General features: G+C 40.3%; 1 protein-coding gene across 1 annotated transcript in view; it reads right to left on the bottom strand.

Annotated features, from left to right (window-relative positions):
• Nucleotides 1–9,085: 9,085 nt before the first annotated feature.
• Nucleotides 9,086–23,169, bottom strand: part of COL4A1 (collagen type IV alpha 1 chain) — a gene marked incomplete at its 5' end in the record, with an annotated part of 87,019 nt that continues 72,935 nt past the window's right edge. Inside the window, 7 exons of the mRNA XM_082494133.1 lie at nt 9,086–12,181; nt 13,928–14,100; nt 15,133–15,247; nt 18,037–18,214; nt 19,731–19,943; nt 20,092–20,190; nt 21,851–21,979. Coding sequence (XP_082350259.1) covers nt 12,100–12,181; nt 13,928–14,100; nt 15,133–15,247; nt 18,037–18,214; nt 19,731–19,943; nt 20,092–20,190; nt 21,851–21,979 — 989 coding nt within the window. The 3' untranslated portion in view covers nt 9,086–12,099. The remainder of the gene's footprint in view (nt 12,182–13,927; nt 14,101–15,132; nt 15,248–18,036; nt 18,215–19,730; nt 19,944–20,091; nt 20,191–21,850; nt 21,980–23,169) is intronic.

Genomic DNA, 23,169 nt, shown 5'->3' with positions numbered 1-23,169 from the left:
AAATTCTAGAAAAATCCCGTTTGTTCTCTCTATAATACATTACTAAATTATATTGATTTTTAGTACAGTTTATGGTTCTCGCTTCAGCCTATGGTAAGAAAAAAACTCAGGATTCATGACAAAGACTTAAAGTATTCTGCGAGCTTCCTGGCAACAGCACCTATTGAGACGGCTTCTTGCTACTTGACTATAATACAAACCCTTTCAAGTTCCTGTGGGCAATGAAATAGCTTCTTGCCTTTCAGTTCCCGAAAGACTGAACAGTGTAGCAGGAACCTCAGCGATCTGCCACAAAGAAAGAAAACACAGGACAGCTAGCAGTTTGCAATTTTGACCTCTTTTTGTTTGTTCCCCAACGTGCCTTCACGTTACTCTGAAAGTATCTAAGGACCATGATCCCACCTAACCGGATACTAGTATGGAAAGAAAATTTTGACTCATTTAAAAAAAAAAAAAAATCAGCCTCCTTTGGCAATACGCCAGCCTGAGACACACAACTGAGTGCAGCCACTTGTGAAATAATTAACGCTCGCAGTGGCTTGGTCGATGCGATAGTTTGAATGACAAATGTCACTGCATTCCTAATGTACTCTTAGTGACCTACACATAGACACATATCAAATAACGTGTAAAATCAGGCACTTCAGCAGCACTCAGCTACCTAGGCACAGAGGAAGAAAGAAATGTGCCATTAATATTAGTCATGATTGATTCTGAGTTAGTACTGCAGCGTGAATTGTTATATAGATATAAATGTAGTATTATCATATGGTCCCTTAAGATGCTTTAACATTTCAGAAGGAATATTTTTATAGAGGCGGTGATTGGCAGTAATTGTGGCCACAATGACAACAGCAGGTGTGGACATGGCCTCCGAGTAGGCACCGAGTACGTAAAGAAGTTGGGCTGCAGCTCTGCTCCCGGCCCGTGGCTCGCGGGCAGCTTTGCCTCAGCTCCTCCACCTGCAGAACAGGGATGATCAATCACATTGCAAAATCCCGGAGCAAATGGCATTATGTAAGGTTGAAAGCTTGGCATTTGATGCCATTTTTGTGTTTACGGTGCACTTTGATGTGGCCACTGAGAAAGGAGGAGAGCAGCAGGTAAGGAAGCAAGCCAGGTGCTTTCTCAGGACACCCAGATGGCAGTATGTGCCGTGTCAATGATGTCAAGAGAACATACATTTCCTGCTTCACAGGAAAATCATTCATCCAAGCAACTTTTGCTCCACAATGTTTAACTGAAGTCCGTTTTGTTTACAATTTAAGAAAATTACTCTTGCTTCTGTGTAAAATTAGTTATTTAGAGAACATATCCCAAAAAGTTATCTCAAAGGTACGCATTTGTCGTACCTCAAAAGCCTTCTGGCAATTCATGTCCATAAAGTAGTAGGTAACAAGCCAGAAGACGACCCACAAAACTGAAAGATTAAAAGTAGTTCTTAGAAAGCCAATTGACTTTCCCACATATGAAAAAAATATGTGACAAGGTTTTCACAGAGAAGCCCGTGGTGATAAGCAAAAGGTAAGAAGCTATTTAATTGTGCCAGAAAAGTTAATATTAAAAGAGACACTCCAAGCTAAGCTGTATTTTTTTTTTAAGTAAAGGCTTTTGTTGTTTGTCCTTGCTATTTAAACCTTTTCCAAGCAGACTGAGAGGACAGCAAATGAATTCAATCAGAAGTTTATAGTTTGCCTTCAGGAAAGGGGCAGACTTTGTGTATAAGTAGTAGAGGAATATGAGAGGAGAGAGCCCTACTCAGCACCACAATTCCTGCCTGACTGTAAGAAAGCAAGACAACTTTTCATCTTTTTGTGGACCAATCGTGCTTCCACCCAGCTGCTCTTGTTACCTTGTCAAATGAAGACTTCTTTTGTTGCAGGAAATATTGTTGGGCTGATCGTTCCTGGAATTAACTTCTACTAAGCAGGGCCAGATGAGGATGCGCCCCTAGTATTGACACACAGACATTACGCTGCTCTGAAACAAAACAGAGGGGTAGACACTGCGTGATGTTGTGGTGTTTGTCTCTGAATAGTCTGTAGAGGTAAAGGACAGGGAGAGACAGATGCCTGGGCTAACACACAGGACACGCTGAAGAGAACGAGGCTTTGCTGGGATTTTTAACCGTTATATTGATAACAGAGGGCAAAGGTCAGAATAGATGGTGGCTGAAAAGGAACAGGTCTCTTCAGTTTGCTTTCCTTTCATCAGGAAAACACACTGTTTGTACAATCAGCCACAGCTTTCAACAATGGACTGGCTGGAGATGAGTCACTAAAATGAATAATCCTCTTTAATCTCTATGAAAAACATCCTGTTAGTGTTGCCATATTCTAGGAATTGTTATAACAGGAGCAGCAAAAGGATTAAGTGCTCAAACCTGTCCCACCAGTACAAGTTTACCGCAGCAGAATCTCTCTGCCGGTAGTGAGTCTCCACTTCTCCTTACAAAAACAAGAGAATATTCCTATTCTGTATTTCTCTTTCTGTAACAAGCCCTCCAGGACCCACCAATAATACAGCTATTTTAAAGAACTGAAATCTAGATCAACTCACAGCACACGCTGTGGATGAAATAAAAGTAAGGATCACAAGTTCACCAAGATCAGACCGGAGCCTGTTCTCAACGCCTTTCACTGAGAGCATTACACCTCTGCCAACAAATCCTCCAGAGAGTAAGAATTCCGTAGACTCAACACTGTCCTTCCTGTACTTTGCAGAGCAGTGCTGCGCCTCTTTCAAAAGGTGAGTGATTCTAGGAAGTGATTAAAATATGTAGGATATTCTTGGTAGCATAAGGCTGAAGCCGGTGCTTTCAATACCAAATGCAAAAAGGCTGTCAGCTACGAAGAATGAAAAAGCTATCCAGCTACCTGACAGGAACGATTAGTCTCATGAGCTATGAAAATTGCTAGAGGAGGCAGATGACTGCTTTGTTTTCCCCACAATACTTAAAATGGCAAGAGCTTGCTAAAATATTTAGTGTTAATAAAAACTGATGACAAGCCCTTACTGGTCTCTTTTCCAGAAGTAAGAGTTCAAGAAGGCTGCCTCCTTTCACCGGCTCTGTCACGTTAAGGTATCCAAAAGATGTTGAAGGTGATACAACACAGAACCCGAAGAGACATCCTCAATTAATCTCAAATAAATGACATGGCTTTATCACCAACAGGTGGCCTAGCGGTGCTTGTTTTCAACCCTTCTTTTTAAATACATCACAAGGGATTTTTCAAGGTGCTCAAGCCTCACCAGCTCTGCTCCCGTGGACTAACATTGACTTGAGGAGAAGCAGAGTGGGATGACACCAGCTGTACTCGCACAGTGGGGCGGCTGTCGTGCTTGTAGGCCACGCACCTTGGCCGTGTCCCAGCCCCAGAGCGAATTTACCCCGTGATGCACCCGCCGGTTCTAACTCACCGACCGCCCAGCTCATGAACCCTCTGGAGCTCACTTCCAGCTTGTCCACCATTTCCTGTGTCTCCGGGCTTCTTCTCAAAAGCAAGTGAGGTGGAGAGGGAGCAGTCTGCACCTGTATCTCCATTCGAGGTGGAGCTGAGTCAGAGCTAAAATTTGCACCTAGGTCTCTCCAGCTCTTGGCACATCTCCCACCTTCATTGGGTAATTAAAAACTACAGAGCAGGACTTCTTAATTCTTATACATTAGGTTCACCCTTCCATCAGCTGAATTTTAATAATGTTTTGGACAAATACTACAGAGGATGGGATAATAGTTCTTAGAGATAAAATATATACAAAATAACTGTTGATTATATATGTATATATATATATATATTTGCCCATAATAAAAATCCCACCAGAACATGGAAGGGCAATATTTGATAATAGGAAACTACAGATATGGCCAAGAGCTGTGCATTTCTTCTCGGTAAGTGCTAACGCAGCTTGGGATGGAAAGTGTTTTAGTTCTTCAGTCCTGCCAGCTCAGACAACCCCACCAAACAACTATGCAAATTTGACAGTCTTAAACACTTAACATTTTTTGCACCTACATTTTTATCAAAAAAACAGCTCCAAAACTCCCTCCTTTGATGGTTATGAAGGACTCTCCATGCTGAATTATTTTATGGTCAATTTACACCCTTCTCTACTAAAAGGAAGATTTTTTAGTCCTCTGAAACTGTGTGGAGGAGTTTCAGGCTTCTGCTCTTGGAAAAATGACAGCTAGGGTGAATCAAGGAGGACACTTGTAAGAGTGTATGTCAGGATACCTGGTCATCCATCCTACCCATTGTTTTTCCTTCTATACTGACTCTTCCTGGAGCCCAAATTAAAAAAGAGTAAGTGATATGCTGTTTTTCCTGCAAAAAAAAATTTCTTGCCTCATTTCATGTATCATTAGTTTGCTTTGGAGGCTGTACTTTGAACACCATACTTTACTGACTTTCTTCTTCTCCAGGAAAGTGACTGAGAAGACAGAAAGCGACTTTCATGAGGTGCCTCCTCTCATGTTATTTGGTATCTTATGTACAAGACCCACATAGCTGATCCAGCTGGCATTTTAAAACTACTGCAACTCTGCATTCTATATAACATTGTATAAAGTAAAAAGGTCTAACAAATGCAGCGGAATATTGAAAAACTAAACAAGTCTTTCTTTCTTTCTTTCATCACTGTTCAGGAGTGCTCAACCCCTCAGGGCAGACCATGATCCAGCAGGGACAGACCTGGTCCAGGAATTAAGGACTGACTTATTTTCTAACTAACTGCATGTAATTTCATTTCCATCTTTCCTGCTTGTCAAATGGGAGCAATGGCATTTATTTGCAATTTTAAACAATGTAGAAATATATGAATCAAAAATCTTGTGTATCAGTTTATTCTAAGTAACGGTTGAAAATAGTTACCACTAAAGTCCTATGGGTTTACTTTAGAACTACGTACAGAAGCATAACCCTTTGTCTGAATTTGTGGCTGTTCAGATGTTACTTCTGTTATAGGAAGCGGAGAAAAATTGGTTGTCGCAAGTCTAGGCAAGGACAGAAAATTAGGTTCACTCCATAAGAATGACAAGAACGTCCTTCACTGAAGCCCAGTGCCTCACAGAAGAGCTGGCCGCACGCGAAAGGAGGAGGATGATCTTACACGTTCCCTCTCCTACTGCTTGCTGCCACATGATGAGTTAATATTTGATTAGACAGTGCTGTATCTATGACACCTGTTCACCAGGGAGACTAGGCCAACAACTGATGTAATCTACCTTATTATATACTTAATGATAGAGGAGAAGTGCTGCTTTTCCAGCTTCCCACGTCTGCTTTTCATTTCCTCTCCTACACATTCCTGAGGGGTCATGTTCAGTGCCTTGCAAGAGCAAACAAACAACTACAAAATTTCTCTCTCTCTCTCTCTCGGTGATTCTCTGCAATTTGCCTGAAAAAGAGGAGAAGCGGTTTAAAAATTTCCACTGCGCTGTGTGTTTCTGGAAAGAAATCTTCTTCTTGCTAATAGTTATTAATAGACATGTGTTGGCTACATTTCTCTGACTACAATGGATCAGGACAAAACATACCAAAAAATGCGTTGGTACTAAAGCTACACAGAAAAGCTCATGTTTTTCATAGCGGTGAATCAAGCGCTTGGCCATGGCTTCCAGATCCTCTTCACAAATGTCCTCGCAATCTCAGGCTTTGACTAGTAGGACCTACTCAACATTTTAGGTCAGTTCTCTGAAAAGGCACGCGGCTGTAAGGGAAACCCCGCAGGGGCTCCACAACGCCTCATCTGAGCAGAATCCCAGTTACTCTCCTGAGATCCCCAGGTCGCAGTGCCTTCCTTAGGGAATGCTGTGCTTCTGGTTTGCAGCACTAGCAACCACGGTAGGCTTTGGAATCTGAATATGATTTTTATTTCAAATGTATAAGGTTGTGTTCAGGAGAGTCTACGCAGCCAGTGTGATTTCTATGTTTTTTTTTTCAATTTGGCCTTTATAACTTCTACAGCTTTCCTGTTAAGAAATCCCCATCTTTATGGGGAATCCCTGAAATTCCCTCGTAACTGTAGTTGATTACAGCATTTCAGATATTGTCTTTCTTACTCTGATTATCTGTTGGTATAATATGAATATATTATCTAGAGAATAATTTTCCAAATTTCCATTTCAGAGCTTTCCCTCACGTTTCAGAGAGCTCACCATCTTTCCCTGAAGTAAGATTTGCCTTTGAACAGAGGAGCTGCAGTGTATTTTTATCAGAACGCCGGCATTTCTTTTCTTTTCTATGTTTTTTATTGGCAAAGGGAGGGCCGAGAATAAGACAGGGAGTATCCTTCAGTGCCCTGGGCTAGATCCTGTCCTTAGTTCAGGGACAATGCTAAAAAGCCTGGATGGTATCAGCTTTGAAGAGAGATGGTTGACAGTTTCCAAGTGCTGATCAAGGGTGGTCAAAAAAATCTGTGAAAAACCTGTAGTCAGTCTATGTGGACATGCGAGCAAACAGTCATTTCAGTTGTAGATGAACCTGTTGAGCTACGAGTCTGCATTCACTTTTGTCTGGTAGTCACCTTCTCACCTGTCAGAGTTCCTGCAGATGCTGCAACACATCCTCCATGCTAAGACAACAGGAGGTCTCAATGTAACTATAAACCGATACTTAATGAGACTCGCCTGGGAATCGGCGTCTGAGCATCACAGATCGTGTAGGGATTCCCAGTTACATTTTGAAAGTGGTACACAGAAACAATTCCTGACATGTGATTCACGTGACTGCATTTCAAGCCCCTATGATTTGGTTGCCCCTTTGATCACATCTCACAAACAGGTTCATGTCCAAAATTAGGCTGGAAAAAATGCTGCTATAATTATTTAGAAGAAATAGGAAGAGGGGAACCTCTTCCACTGCCAGCTACTATGCCCACAAAGATAACAAAAGCTTTGACAGAACATAGATAGCACTGGGCATGTGCTAGCACTCTCCACTTTGAACCTCTTCCAGGAACCGATGGTGAGAAACAACCACTTTGGTGCGAGCCCGAGGGGTACATTGTAGAGAAAGCATACAGCGAGTTACAGCGGTCTAAAAGCTGTGCGTTAAGAGTAATAAAAAGCTTTTATCAACGCTCTTTAAACTGTTTTACAAGGACTTTCTCCCCTGCCCAGGCCATTTTACATGCTTATTTACTACAGTGCAAATCATACTTCATGGAGCTGAGATGACAAATGAAGCCTGCCCCAATTCTGCATGCAATGTAACATGTTTTCTTCGGCGAGACAGGAGTTGACAGAGCATCAAATGATCATGTTCCATCTATAACTTTCACTCTGTCAAGTCTTCTGTCCTCTGCACGCCAATTATAATAAATATAGCTGACTGCATATAGCCAGAGGAAAATGAAGGCGGCTCTCTAACATATGTAAACCCAAAAGATCCAGACATTTGTAAAACTTTTGATTGTTTACATAAAAGCAACGCTCCGTTCTATTTGGTTTGAAGAGAACAAGTTGGAAAGGAATACATCTTTAGAAACCGACACTGAAATATAAGTAAGAATATTCAGCTCAGAGTAACGTTCTCTTACAGCGGGAGCTGAAGACAGAAGGTGGTGTCAGCAAGCCTGGCTGGGTGAAATATCTTTACCACAGCAAGCACTTCTGAGTTCATGAGAAGTAGTAGTAATTTATCCTCCCACAGGTATTAACACCTCAAGCAACACAAGCAGCACATTGTTTGCTAGACAGCAATAACCAAAACGACAACCCACTCCTCGCATTCTTTGGAAGGACTTTCTTCTGATGCGCTGAAGGAAGAGGATTGTTTAAAAAAAAAGGTATACTTTTAGGAAATTATTTTTTGAGGTCGTTCTGACTGTTAGTACATCTTCCACAAATAACATGTGGTGCTTCCTCCTCAGTTGTTAGTAATAAAAGTAAGTTTGCATATTATTTTTAATTATGCTGTACAAATCCCCCCAATATTGCAAGCTCACAATTAATATTATGTTCATACTAAATAAACTATACTACAACCAGTGGATGGGTGGAATGATTTTCTTTCTCTCTACACTCTTACCTCAGTCTGAAAAGAGAGAGGCTAATTACTCCATGTGGCCATGGGACACTTCTTTTCTTAATAATGATTAATTATATCCCAGACTATCACTGGTCTCAGCGTCAGCCTGAGCCTGATGTATGCATTTAAGGATCCACACTGGTCTCTCACCTTCTCGCTGTGTTAGCTAATTCAGACTGTGAAGTTCATAAGAAAGATTAGCTCTGTATGAAGAGGTAGACATGCGGTGGGCAGCACATCGCTGCCGCTACACAAACAGCGAAGAGAGAGGAAGCCCCACGGCAGCCTCAGGAAGAACGCTGCTGGACTCCTCCCCAAGGTCCGAGCGCAGGCCTGGCCCATTGCCGTTATTAGAGCAAGGGATGGAGACACAGGCAGAACCAAGACACTTGCGATTTCAAATTGTCAGGGGTCCGTCTTTGTGGCAGGTACCCTATTTTCTGTTTGCTGGGTTTAGCGGGCGCTCTGGGACCCATGTGCCTGGCCCTCTTGTTTTACATGTTTATGTTCCGCCTTGTGTAGATAGCGCAGATTACTCACGATTTGAAAAACATGAAAGGTAGGAAAGGAATTCTGAAAAAGTCACGCAGCTTTACAATTTCAGTCATAAAAAGGTATGGCTTTAATGCAATTGCTTCTCAGGGAGGCTGGTATGAGGATATTGTTCTCAGGAGTCCCGTTTCATAGAAAAAAGTGTATTTCCTCAAGGAAGTTACCACTATGAAAAGGATAAAAGATACAATTATAAACTGAATGTATATCTGTCAGAAAAGACACACAGGCTGAGAGATAATTTGTTTCAAAATACATGTTAGACTATTTAATTATATTCTATTTTTTATTTTGTCTATGTATAGGTGTTTTTTACTTCTTTTTTACTGAAGACTGCTTCATCCTTATTTCAGAAGGAAAATTACTGGTGACTAGAACATGTCAGAATAGAGACAGAGACCTGGAAAAATAGAGAACTGTCAGGCTGCTTCACATTTTAGTGGATTAGAGAACAAGGCATTTGTTAGTACCAATCTTACCATAAAGAGAGCAAGGGCACCACCTGCTGTTTTAGAAATGTATTTATTTGGGTCAAGAAAGTTACTCTTCAAGTACTGCATTCAAAAACAGTCAGGCCTACTGAACAAGCTGGACTTCTTTAGGAAAGCTTTCTCCTGAAATTTAAGCTTATGCAAGGTGATTTTAACAAACGATGTGTTTGTCATTGCCTGTTTACACAATGAACTGTACTGTAGCAACAATGCTGGCCATAAATGACTGAATGTGGGGTACTTCCAGATTTTTGAAAGCCAGAAAGCTTTTCTGCTTTAGTAAGCGGGCTCTTCCTCATCAAAATCTAGCGTTCACAACATTTCCAGTAGATCTGATTGGTACTCGAAAGCCACTGAAAAGTTTACTCACTGACTTAAGTAGAAATAACATCTTTAGCATCACAATAGTTTCGGTCATTTTATGAGCTGGAGGGTATGGAATAAATACTTACTACTAGATAAGTAAGAGATCAAACTATAGTTCAAACAGTTTTTGAAAATTTTCAAAGGACCTTGTTTCCAAAATGCTCTTAGTTGAGAAAACACAGGTTAGTACACACCCGGCTGCAGTGAGCAGTCCATTGACTAGCAAAAGGAATTGTATTCTTATGCACAGGAATTGTATTCTTATGCATTCTTATGTATTCTTATGTATTCTTACGATTTAGACATACATGCAGGACTCCATAAACTCATCTGTCCGGCATTTCTGAGACAATTTGAACCAAGTAAATTAAATCCCTAGCTGACCAGGAGATAAGCTGTAGAGTGCAATTACAAAGTCTGAGCAGCAGCTTGGATCCTCTTGAGTTAGAGAAGGCTGAATGTCTGCTTAATTCTTCCCTAGATGCCACATGGGATCACCCTATAATCTTCTCCTCCTCTTCTGAATAACAAGTGGCACTTTGGAAAACCCTGCATCAGGCTGATTAGATATAACCCAACTCTTCTCTTTTATAGGCTGGTAAGGGACCTTTATGAGGACTGATCATTTATAAATCAAATGATTACCTGTCAAAAATTTCATGAGAGTTAAGAATCAGCACTGAAGGAAATGGCCAATTTCTATACAGTCATTTGGCCAGCCAATGTCCTCAAGGATTTTAAGTGAAAGCGAGTTCAGAACAGCAGCAGCAGCAGCAGCCCCTTCACAAATTTGGGGAAAAAACAAGACACATCAACAAATTATGTGCTTTTGCACAGGAAAAAGATATCACGGCCAATCTCTTCTTCTGACAACCAGAGCCAAGAGTCACCTTGCCCACTTACAAGCAAAATTATAGGAGATATTTAAAATGTTATCCTGTACAATTCACTTCTGATCTGTGCATGAAACATTCAAGGGGAGAGTGAAAAATGCATATAACTGGATTGCTTCCCATGAGCTAAGATGAAGTTAGCAGATTTTTGTAACATGTTCACATGAAACGTATTTCACTAATAGATGCATAACTCATGTTTTGTCTTATCAGTACCAGCTCTTACAAGGTAACAACAGAGGTGTCAATACAGTGCCCTGTTTTCCCCTTTTGAAGATGCTTTGTACATCTGAAAGATGTGCAAAACAAAAATAATCTAGGATTGCATCAAGCTTGTGCATTTATTGGTGGCTTATTAAAAATTAATTCATTGCTGTAAATGAATGCTAATAACAAATTAGTAAAAACTTTTTCTTTTCTTCTGTTTTTGTTTTTTTTTTTTTTTTCACAAATAGTTTTATTACAAACTTGAATTCTTAAGAAATACACATGTAAGAAATTATACAAAGGCCTTGGCATTTGCAAAAATCTTTTGGTATTTGCATGGTAATAGTCTATAAAACACTTCTGGACACAGATGTGCTCAAACAATGGTATCATTGCATAGAAATTCTTTAGAAATATTTCTGAGGCCACTTACAAGATTTTTTTTGGCACAATATTAACAAAATTAAGGCCTTATACTTTTCAAAATCAAGTCATTCAGTGTGTGAGTAGTGTTTAAAACCCTGAAAAATATTAAATACAGAATAAAGACTATAAGCTTAAAGCGGGATTTACTATAATAAACACAAATATCTATTAACCTGGGTTCAGTCTCTGCAACTTCGGCATTGAAACGGCCTATGTAAAATGAACATTTCACATCATATTTTGGCATTTAACATCTAATTCATGACACTGAAAAGAAGAAAACTTTTGTAAGCTTCTTTTTTAAATGATAAACTCAGAGCTTGATTTGCCTAATGGTTGATATCTATATAAATTACTAAAATATTTATATATATATTTTTTCTTGACCATTGCTGGATCATTCTTTATTCCACAGGAAAGTTTGTTCTACTGCGTAAAGAAGCTGCATAGTACCAACATAGCAGAAACACTTACTTGCCTACTTGGGAAACCAGTTTGGCAATCTCTTCCAGATGTAGTCCCATTAAAACCAATAGCACTAAAGACTACAAACAGAAGCGAAGGTTTGCAGGATGGCATTCTATGTTGTGAAAAGATGGTTACATGTTGCTTAACCACAGTCTGTAATCCCAAAACTCTTTTTTACATTAGTATTGCTTTGTACAGGAACAATAAGTACATACCCAAGAGCCTGAGATTTTGAGACACCTAGATAACGGTAACAACAAACTTATCTGGGGAAGAAAAATGAATCTAAATATATAATACAAGAATGAGAGAGGGGGGTCAAACAGTATAAGGCAGAACTGCATACCTCCTAGCACCTTTGCATTTTTTCTGGATAAATGCTGACTTTTTATTCTATCAGTGCATTGCATTTATATAAAAAATACATATATTTTGATCAAAAGTGCCATTTGGCATGTCAACATTTGAAGCTTATCTTTGTCGTCTCTTTTCTTCTTCAGCAAGGACAGGGCCAGTAAAGCAGTGTGTGTTAGTTATGCAAGTTCCTAAAAGGCACTTTACTGTTTTCATATTGGACAACAATGAGGTACATATGATATATGTCTAGGCTTCATTGCTGTTAAACGAATAGCACCATATTGTGTGAAATTAGTTGAAATTCAAAAGTCATTATGTTTTTCTCATACAGACTTGACAACGGCTAACATTTGAGCGCAGATCCCCTGCTTTCAAAGTTGAGGGAGTCGGTTTCCTGTTAAAAAGAAATAAATGAAAAGACCTGTTAACAATTGTTGATACAAACAACTAATTTTCAGATTTATAATTAACAACACAAACTTTGAATGCAGCCAAGTGCCTCTTTAAGCTATGCTGAATCAAGAAGGTGCCCTAAGTTCTGCAATGTATATTCACTTTCAAGTTTGGTCACAAACTGTCACCAGGTTAGTTTTAAACATCGTCCACTTCCAATTACTTCAGAATTCAGTTCTGTCATGAGGCTGAATGTTTTCTTAACACGAAGACACTACCTGTTTAATCAGCTGTTTGAAAACATGCTGGAATTTGGGTAGTAAAAAAATGTAGGTAAAGAAACTGAAGACATTTAACCGTTCATGAGTTTCTGCTAGCTCTTGTAACTTTACAGACAAACAGAAAGCCGGCAAAGGAAAATATGTGATGTCATATAGAAAGACAAACCAAAATCTTTAGTTTGTAACCTATCCTAAGGAGTTACTCCTAGCAGGTGGAAAAAACAACATTTTCAGACAAAAGTGTGCTTACATTTAATGCTTTTCTTTAAAAAAGATTAAGTGTTTATAGGAAACTGCAGAGTATTTGTGCATTATGATAGTAAGACAGGTCCCCTGATCTGGGATTATTTTATTAATTTGAGATACAGTTTGCAGCCAGAACAGGGTACAAAGTTGATAGGTCTCTGGGTAGGACTCAATGAATACAAACAACTGTAGTGCTGACTCCTCTAAATTTTCCCCTGACCGGCTTTCCCCTTTCCTAGGGAGCCAGTGCCTACCCCAGTGTTGGCAAATGGTCTCTTTCAGTAGTAGCTTTTATGGTTGATGAGATTATCACTGCCCCAATGATAATCGGGCCCGGTACTCAATTTTTCTACCTACTCAGTTGACAACTATCTCATAGACAAACAGTCAAAACTGGCTTCACAACCTGCTTCAGTTTGACTGAGACAGGCTAAGGAGCTTCCACAGATCTAGAAGACATGAAGAGATGAAGGGTACCAGATGAAGGGAACCAGGAGCAGCAGCCTGGACTGCGGCGGAGGATGATGCTTGCCTGCACTCCAGAGGAATGTCTGCTAATCAGGTAAGCTATGCAGACCCGGGAACCAGTCTATATGCTAACATATTAATAAAATTCATATGGAACAAATTAGACTGTGTTGAAAAATACTTATGTGCAGAAGACCAGAACAAAGCCTACTACCACTTAATTCCTGAAATTAGAACCCCAGCAGGACTGAAGAAATGCCTAAGGCCTCTGCCTTCAGCTGCATTTTATTCAAACATACTTCTTCCAACATTAGGGAAAGGTAAATAATTGTTCAGCTCACTTAGTTCAACACCTGCACTAATTTCAAGTGGTTCTATTATGTGTTAACGTCCACTAGGGGGAATGTTATATTCTAACTTAATTTCAAACAGTGCATCAGTTTATCCCAGTTACGACTCAGTAAATACAATCAAACACGGTGACAACGTGAATATTTTTAGATTATTCTGAAAAGTAAAATACCAGGTACAAATGACAACATTGTAAACACTAACAGAAGATACATTCATTAATTCCCCCAAAAGCTCTTACAATTTTTTCTTTTTGTTATGAAAATCATTAACTGCATATAGTAAACAGGCTGAGGCACAGCCAATACTTGAACCACGTATTATATTCAAACAATACTTCTCTTACGCAGCGACAAGGCTTGCCTGAGTCTCAAACACTGATAAATAAATCATGAACTTACTTGAACATCTCATTCCTTTCTATAGTGGCAAGCCAGAAGCTGTAAGCATTTGCATAATAATTGCAGGTGCCCCGGCCATGGCATTCAATGAAGGGAGCGCTGCGAAACTCCTCTAGGCAGGAACCAGGAGACGCCAGGGCCTGGCCAGAGCCCTCCGCACCAGCACTGGTGTGCTAGAAACATGCAAAAGCATCAGTCAGAGACGGTCTTTTTACCTTTTCTGCTACAATACCTATTAACTCTCTTGCACAAATATTTCTTCATATGCCTCTCCTTGTCCTCTGCTGTGTCCATCTGCTGTTTTGTCTCTCAGCTCAAGGAAGAGCAAGAAGGTGGAGCTGAAGGGCTCCAGATGTGGCACTGGGTTCTTTTGCTTAATGGCAGCACAACGTACCAGCAACATCAACTTTGGGGCAGCTGTATGCACAGAAATCCTTCAGGGCTGACAGTAGGACCCAAGCTATCTCTACGCTAGCAACAAGACAGGGCCGGCTCTGTGGCCCAGAAGGCATGCAGACTGGTATGGTTTATATCTGAATATCTTAACCCAATTCCTGCCCAACATCACAGTGGCCTCTCTCCCACTACATAGTGCTAACAGCTCTGGATCCATGCTGTTTCGCAGACCGTGCCCAGACCTTGCCTGGGAGAGAGCGGCTGTTGATACAGGCTGTGAGCATGCCAGGAAGCACGCTAACAACGAACCACTACGGAGGACTACATAGTCTTCCAGGCCACTCCTTGGCCCTATTTATTTTACTAGTATAGATACAGATGAAGAAACTGGATAAAAGGTCCAAAATGCCATCTGAAAACCAAAGGCTTATTCATCAAAAAATGGGAAGAGGACAGGCACTGATGTGCTACCACCACTCTAGGAAGCTACTGCAACACAGGTGTAAAAGGAAAATGGAAAATTATGTTTATTTCCTCATTTATTCAGCACTTGGATCCTGTGCTGTAGCTGCAAACAAGACAGCAAGCTGTGTGCAATTCCCCAAAATTAACAACTAATTACTTTTGCATTATTCTCATTTAGTAATTAGCCAGAATCTTTTTAAAGTCACTAGAAAAGGTAGAGGTCTAATGCCCTCCTAAGACCTGAAGCGACGTAGTCAGATATTAACTTTCTTAGAGCAGGAGTACAGCTCAAACACATGAAACAAATGCTTTTCTGAGCTCAGAGCGTGCCCCAGTGCACTTACCATGACAAAGGAGTAACCAATCCAAAGTGAACTCCAGCCTTCAGGACACGGTGGTATTTGAATTGTTTGACTGTGAACGGCTATTACCATAGCAGGAGCTTCACACACAGAGCATCTAGAAAGACCAAGACATGAATGAGCTACATGCATTTGAGGGTTAATACTTCTCTTTTAAGAAGTTACTTTCTTTAAGGAGTCTTGAATTAGAAAATGTTGTCACTTTCAAAAACAAAGGAAAATCAAAATATTTCATTTAGAAAAACAACCAGATGGTTCTTTTTAGTTTTCATCATTTACTTAGGGACAGCTTAACTATTAAGTTTTATTCCTATTAGCCTTCCTACAAGCAAAGAACAAGAGACCTCTTATCTTAATATTTAAATGTATTTGTCTTTTCTCGTCACATTTGTACTGTAGTTTCTAAAAGTGCTTATGTCATGAACATGACAGGCAAAGAGCCAAACATTATAACTCAGCAAGTATCACTTAAAAATGGTCTATTGTGATCAGAGACATGTAAAAGCAATTCATCATCCTAAACATAGCCCTAAGTGACTTCCAGAGAGAAAGCCATCTCTCTGGAAAATGTCTTACAAAAGTAATCACTGCTAGTCTTCTCCATGCATTTTCCTTCAAAGTGGCTTTTATTTATATTTGTGGTCTTTATCTCCAGTTAGGAGATTTCTAGCAAAGTAATTTGAATGATGAACTTGAAAGCAACACTTCAGAAAGCTATGCAGCATCAGTTCTTTTACTTTAGATAAATTCATTGTGTCTCAGAACTGCTCTGTTACTGAACAATCCAATGAACAATGGTGCCTTCACAGGAGAATCATAAAAAATGTGAGTTGGGCTGGAAATTTTAATATGGGAGCTGATAATAAAGAATTTGGTAGATATAATCCATTTTTTCTCATACAACTCCTAAATTGGCTAGTGCAGTTAGCTATGATGAAAGTGATTCAAAACAGATACTTAGAACTAAACAGTCTGATTCCTATTATCAGAGTGGTGAAAAGAATCAATTGCAAAATGGATTAAATCGGATTCTGGAAAACGCACAGAAGCAAAGGAATTCAGAATGAAAGCCTTCTATTTCTGACTTGTAAAGACTGCTTTCATACCTACTGCCTTCATCTTTAGTGCAGAAGTAAGACAGTTATTTTAAGAAACACATCAATGAAAGATTAAGTTAAAAGAAGAATGTAAAGCTGCCTCTATTCCTGGAGCTCTGCTTTGCTTCAAGAGATTTCTGGTATTTCGGTGGAAGGCCTTACATGAAAAGAAGTCCCATGACCCAAGGCAGCAAGTGACGCTTGTACACCTTTTCAACTTTTGGACAGGGAAAACTGTTGGTTTAAAAGCCTGAACTAATACAATAAATTGAAAAAATAGCCTTTTCAGATTCCTTCCTGGTTTAAAAAATGTGTATTAAAATCATCTCACTCTCTGCTGCGGCTAAAAGGAGAAAAAGCCATATACACACACATGCACGCACACACATATATATACACACATAGGTACATTTTTATGGTGCAAAAGCTACTCTATATGCATAAGATAAGGCAAAATGTTGGGGGATATTTCCTTGAGCAAGAGTTTCAAAAGTGATTGTTAAAGGTTATTTTTGGGTATGTGATCAGGGATGGCATAAAAGGAACATGAATTTCAGAGGTCAGTCATTTGAATTTTTCTGAAAGTCAAGCCCATTCCATTCACATCCAATGAACAACAAAAAAAGTAAGACCAACAAAAACTATAGTCTCTCTCGAGAATCTTGCCCTCATTCTGCCCACTCATTGTCAAGGCATACCAATTTCTATGGCACTAAACCAAAAATAGAGTACAGAGTACAACTGCAGACACAAGATGGCTTTTATTACGCAAAATAAATATCAAATGTTTTGCAGCAGATTGAAATAGTTTTTTGAACATACCAAGATGTCAAGACTACAACCCACTGATGATTTGAATTGTTCCTTTCTCTTGGGTGGTATATACAGACCCGCGAAACCAATAACAGCAGTCTCCACTCCCATTCGCTTTGTACGGCAGGAAGAGGGATCAGCAAGAGTTGATACAGATTAGAAGCAATGACAGAAATCTCAGTAATGACTATATTTAATGATTATCATTTAAGTTATAAGTTGGAGATTCCCTTGTCAGATTCTTATCTAACAATAGTGGTACAGTTCACCACACTCTTGCTCACATGTCTGCCTTCAGCACTGAGCATATTATGCCAGGGTAGTTTTTGCTGGTAGTCTTAAAATTTAAAATGGACCAAAAGTTCAACATGTTGGATTGATGCAGGACAGTTATGTCTGATATAACTGCCACACCTCATGCCAGCTGAGAATCTGGAATTATTAAAAAAAAAAAAAAAAGATTGATTTTGCAACCGTTTCCTTTAATTCAGACAATAATGGCTGTATTCAAGCAGTATGTTCAAAACAATGGAAGAAGCCTGGCAGTGTACTGTATGATAAATAATGGTACCATTTTCAAAGAAAAGGAAAGTGAGACCTAAAAAGCTTCTAACTATGGCTAGTCAAAAAAAAAGAATTGTTTTTTACAAGAATTGTGAATAAATTCAAAACTTTTTCTCCTTCAAAGTACATCATAGCTTTTGCAAAATGTAATTTCAAAGTAAATCTTTTCATTTCAATTAGACTCAAAATAGACTACTTTATTTGTTTGGGTTTTCCCCCAAAATGGATTTATTTTTGATCAAAGTCTAAACTGAAAACACGCACACTTTGAAACATTTCATCAAAGGAACTCAAACTTTAAATTTAAAGGCAGGAAATATACAGATTAAAAGCCTTTCCAAAAAAATAAAGTACCATACGCACTTTTCACAGGCTTCTTCATTTTACAAACACAACAGAACTGAAACTGTACCTGCTGATGAATGGTCTGATATTATCACCAGTGATAGGAGCCATACTCATTGGCATGGGTTCAGGAGTGGACAGCCAGTAGGAATAGTCATTCCTTGATGCGAAGTTACATACATTGTTGATGTTGCAGAATAAGAAAGGCATTGTACTAAATTTACGAAGACAGCTTCCTGCCGTGCCTGAAAAGTTAAGTGAAAGGTTATTTGTTAACCCATTTTTGTTAAACCATTGCCAACTGCCAAACAAATATTTCCAGGAGCAGCTAAGAAGCAGATGACCCAGTTCTCTAGGAGGAAGTGACTTCTCTAAGCTCCATAAGGAAGGAACAGGGCAAGGCAAGGAGTAGTCTAGTCTTGCCTGTGGAATTATGGAATAACTTAGGTTGGAACAGACCTCTAGAGGTCATCTATCCTAACCCCCTGCCAGTTACATTAGGTTGCTTGGGTCCATAGCCAGTTGAGTTTTGAGTATCTCCAAAGACAGAGATTCAACCACCTCTCTGGGGTCCCATTCCAGTGTTTGAGCATCATCATGGTAAAAAAGCTTTTTTTTTTATGTTTCACTGGAATATATCTCATACTTGTGTCCATTGCTTCTTTTGCTACTGAGTCCCTCTGAGAAGAGTTTGGCTCCATCATACCCTCCATCCATCTGCCCTCCCTGTAGACAGCTGTAGACAGCAATAAAGCCCCCCTCCCCCAAATTTCTGTTAAGGCTGAGCAAACCTAGTTCCATCAGACTGTCCAGACCCCACTAGCTATCTCAGTAGCTAGATGCTGTATTCACTGTGGTATATGAAACATTTTCCTTGTTCTGGGAGACTGAAGTCTGGGCACAATATACAAAATGCGGTGTCACAACTGCTGAACAGAGGGGAAGAATCACTTCCCTCCATCTGCTGGTTGCACTTTTGCCAATAGAGCCCAGTAGGTTGGGCGTGGAGAATGGGGCAGTTGTTGCAAGGGCACATTGCTAACTCGCGTTCAGTGTTGCTCACCAGGACTCCTAGGTCCTTTTCTGCAAAGCAGCTTTCTAGCAGTCTGTACTGCTGCTACTGGAAATAGCAGTCAGTCCCCAGTCTGTTCTGTTGCACAAGGTTATTTCATTCTAAGTGTACCCCTTTGCTTTTGCCTTTAATGAATTTCTTGAGGTTCTACTCAGCCCTTTTCTCCATCTTGGCCAGGTCCCTCTGAATGGCAAGTGTGTCCACTAGGGAATCAACCATTCCTCCCAATCTGGCATTACCCACAAACTTGCTGAGAGTGCACTCTATTGCATCACCCAAGTCAATAATAAATTAATTAAACAGTATTGGCCCAATACTAATTCCTGAGGGACATCACTATTCAACAACCACCACTCAGACTTTGTACAGCTGATCACATCCCTCTGAGCCTGATAGACCCATCAATTTTCCACTCACCTTATCATCTACTTAGTCAGCCCATATCTCACTAATTTGACTACAAAGATACTATGGATGACTATGTCAAAGGCTTCGATAAAGACTTTCTTAAATAAACTGACACTGTTTCCACTATACACCAAACCATTATTTGTAGAAACCTAGAAGGCATAAGAAAGCACCAGCTAGTCAAGAATAATTACTCAGGTTTGTTCAATACAGTCTACAACAGAAAGAAACATTTAGTTTGTAACCAATTATAATTGAATTCTAATTTGGTCTCTACTTACCCAGATCTTGGCCATGTGCTCTTTCGTTGCCTTGTACATAAAGCAAGGAGTAGCCATGGTAAATCAGCCTTGTTCCAAATGGACACGATGGTTCTTCAGTGGTTTGACTGTGTCTGGTAACAAGGAAGCCATGAGCAACAGATGGTGCACCTGGTGGGCCCATAGCACCAGGCAAACCTTCAGGGCCAGGTGGACCAGGGAATCCTCTGGGCCCTACAATACAGAGAGTCTCCTTTTATCTCTACAGACAGCAGTACTCTGGCTACATAACTAAAGAAGTGAAATTAGACACATTCACAGCTAATCTCCTATGCTATTTTTCTATGAAGGAATCAAGTCTTTGAAGAACTCATGGGCTTACCTGGGGGACCATAAGGACCAACTTCTCCTTTTTGCCCAGGTTTACCATCAAACCCTGGACTACCAGGTGGTCCAGGTACACCTGAAGGTCCTGTCACCCCTGTTGAAAAACAAGGAATAGTTATTACTGGATATTCCTTCATGTTAGTTCCGACTTTTGGGCTTCTAATACAGTACGGCACAACCACACCTCAGCATAAACTAAACTCATGCAGATTCAGTGCGTGTATTTCAATATCTAGAGCACATATGTGGGTTACTGCAGACTAAGTGATTATAGTAGAGAAGAACAGAGAAGTAAGCACAGAGTGTGCTTCTAAATTAACCAGTATTCACCTGGAATATGAAAAAGAAGGGCAGCAATCTCTTCCCTCTCTGCTTATCATACGACTCAATCAACAACAGACCATAAATAAGTAGGGTCATGAACAGTGGGAAGATCAGTATTCTTTTAGCTTCTTCCCAAACAGGTTTTCAGACGTATATTATGTCTTCCCTTTATCAATTTCTAGGGATACTTTGAGTCCTTCATAAACTCTTTAACTTCGACTTTGGGAAAAAGAAGTTAACACCATCACCACCATACCAACATTTCTGTGGCACATCAGAAGCTTTAGATCGTCACGGCTGTCCTTTTCCTGATCACTCAAAAAGCAATATTGTGTTCATGTATTGAACTGACTACTAGAGAACAGCAACAAAACCCATACCAGCAAACCCATGCGATGTTCAATCACTAAAATTAGTTCATAGCTATTTCCTAATGGACAGCAGTTGCAGACTTGTAACCCCACCTTCAAGAGCAAACTTCCATATCTATTACATTAAATAGAAAGAATCCACTGCAATTCCCCATCACCTCTTCATAAAACAATCGGAACAAAGCTTTCCCTTAGAATCTTAATAGCTTAAGAACACCTCTGAGCTCCTGCTCTCCACCTCCTGTCATTCTGAAGGACACGTGTCCTTGTGCCAGCATTTCATTTGTCTTATCCTTTGCTCCATTCTCTTATTCCCTAATGTGCTTAACTTTTGCAGTTTGTATTTTCTTTATAGAAATTGCAATGTCAGAATATAAGGAAAAAATTCTTCACTGAAAGGGTTATCAAGCACTGGAACAGGCTTTCCAGGAAAGTGGTTGAGTCACCATCCCTGAAGGTATTTAGAAGATATGTAGATGTAGTGCTGAGGGACATGGTTAAATGGTAACTTGGCAGTGCTAGGTTAATGGTTGGACTTGATGATCTTAAAGGTCTCTTCCAGCCAAAATGATTCTATGATTCTATGCCTAAGAGTCAAAACCTAGGACTATGGAACAAGCTTCCTCAGGAAGCACTTTCAACTCCACGATCAAGGTGTTTTTCCTCATGCTTTTCTTCTTCCAAAGACACACAATAATTAAGCTTGGATTCAACACTAAAGACAGAAGATACCCTAACAAATACATTCCGGGGAAGGATGAGCAGTGTGTTACAAGTCATCCTGCTTACTGCTGATCTTGGATACTGATTTGATGACTGAAGAGTGAGAACCTATAAAAAAATCACTAGAGAGGTGTCGTGGTTTAGGCCATCTGTTTCTGGGACTCCTTTGGATGAGCTTCAAAAAGAAGGAGACTCTTCCTCATCGCTGAAACAATTTAAGTGGCTTATAAAAAGCTGGATAATATTATAACAAAAATCTTCTAGTGTCTAGCCTACCATTGGTCTATTTCCACATTACTTAAAATGTATTTGTACTGGCAAGTTAGAAACTCTTACCTTGCTGTCCTTTGGGACCTGGAAGCCCTGGGAATCCTTTGAGACCAACTGGTCCTACAGGGCCAGGTAAGCCAGGATCCCCTTTAACAAGCTGAAAAGCACCTGGTGGGCCTGGTGGGCCTTGTAAACCTGCCAAAGTTAACAGAGGAAATCAGCACATATCTAGTATTGCACAATAGAAAAGTGAGAAAACAATGTTACCTTGTATTGCCATTTATGTAGTCAGAGAATAGACAGAACATGTAGCTACAAGATACCAATGCGTTCAATACTTTATAAGTGCATTGAGTAGGGTCACACCTGTTAAAAAGCTAAACCCAAAGATGACTGAGGGTAGAAGACAATGGGGTTCAAGGCACAAAGGAGCAAACAGCCTGGGCTGGGCCTCTGCCACTGACAAGCCTTTAGTAACACCTAAGTAGCTGCACGTGATGCTTCTGAAAAACATATTGCTATATCCTACATTCCCATCTCCCACCACACAGGACAGAGCAGGCCCAGAGACGTGTCTCTGACCAGATGGATGCAACCAGGGTGCACAAACAGGAAGCAGCTTCTGTTGGGAGTGGCATTGGCAGCTTGCACAGCAGTTTGCTCAGAAGAGCTGCACACTCTGCCGGTTACAGGGCTGCTGCCTGCCCTGCTCACCAGCAGGCTGAAGCTGCAGCCCTGACGGTCACGCCAACTAATGGCTGTGCAAGCCTACCCAGAAGCTTGAGGTCTCCAGGGAATTAGAATTAGAAGGATGCCATCTTTAAAAAGAATTACCATTTTTAAAGTGGACTGTTTTCATAAGAACTGTACGGAGACTGTTACCTGCTGAAAGAAAATGGTGTCCACCACCCCAACTGCAAGGCTGTGGCTGAAACCCAAATGGAAGCATTACAGTCTATAGATGTCGACGTCTCCACCCAAAAAAAAACCTCCCAAGGGCTGAAACAGCTGTCCAGACCTTAGGTTGTATGGACTTTCTCCCAGCAAATTTGCAGAGTGGTGTAGTCAATATGCTAGAGGGAAGAGATGCCATCCAGAGGGACCTGGACAAGCTTGAGAAGCGGGCCCATGTGAACTTCATGAAGTTCAACAAGGCCAAGTGCAAGGTCCTGCACCTGGGTCAGGGCAATCCCCAACATCAGTACAGACTGGGAGATTGACAGCAGCCCTGCTGAGAAGGACCTGGGGGTAATGGTGGATGAGAAATTGGATATAAGCTGGCAATGTGTGCTCACAGCCAAGAAAGCCAATCGTATTCTGGGGTACATGAAAAGAAGCTTGGACAGCAGGTTGAGGGAGGTGATTCTGCTCCTCGACTCTGCTCT

This window comes from Vanellus vanellus, assembly GCF_965231255.1.
Source record: "Vanellus vanellus genome assembly, chromosome: 1".
NCBI classification, from domain to species: Eukaryota; Metazoa; Chordata; class Aves; order Charadriiformes; family Charadriidae; genus Vanellus; species Vanellus vanellus.
Note: the sequence above shows the minus strand (reverse complement) of the source record. Positions and strands in the feature narration are given on the sequence as shown.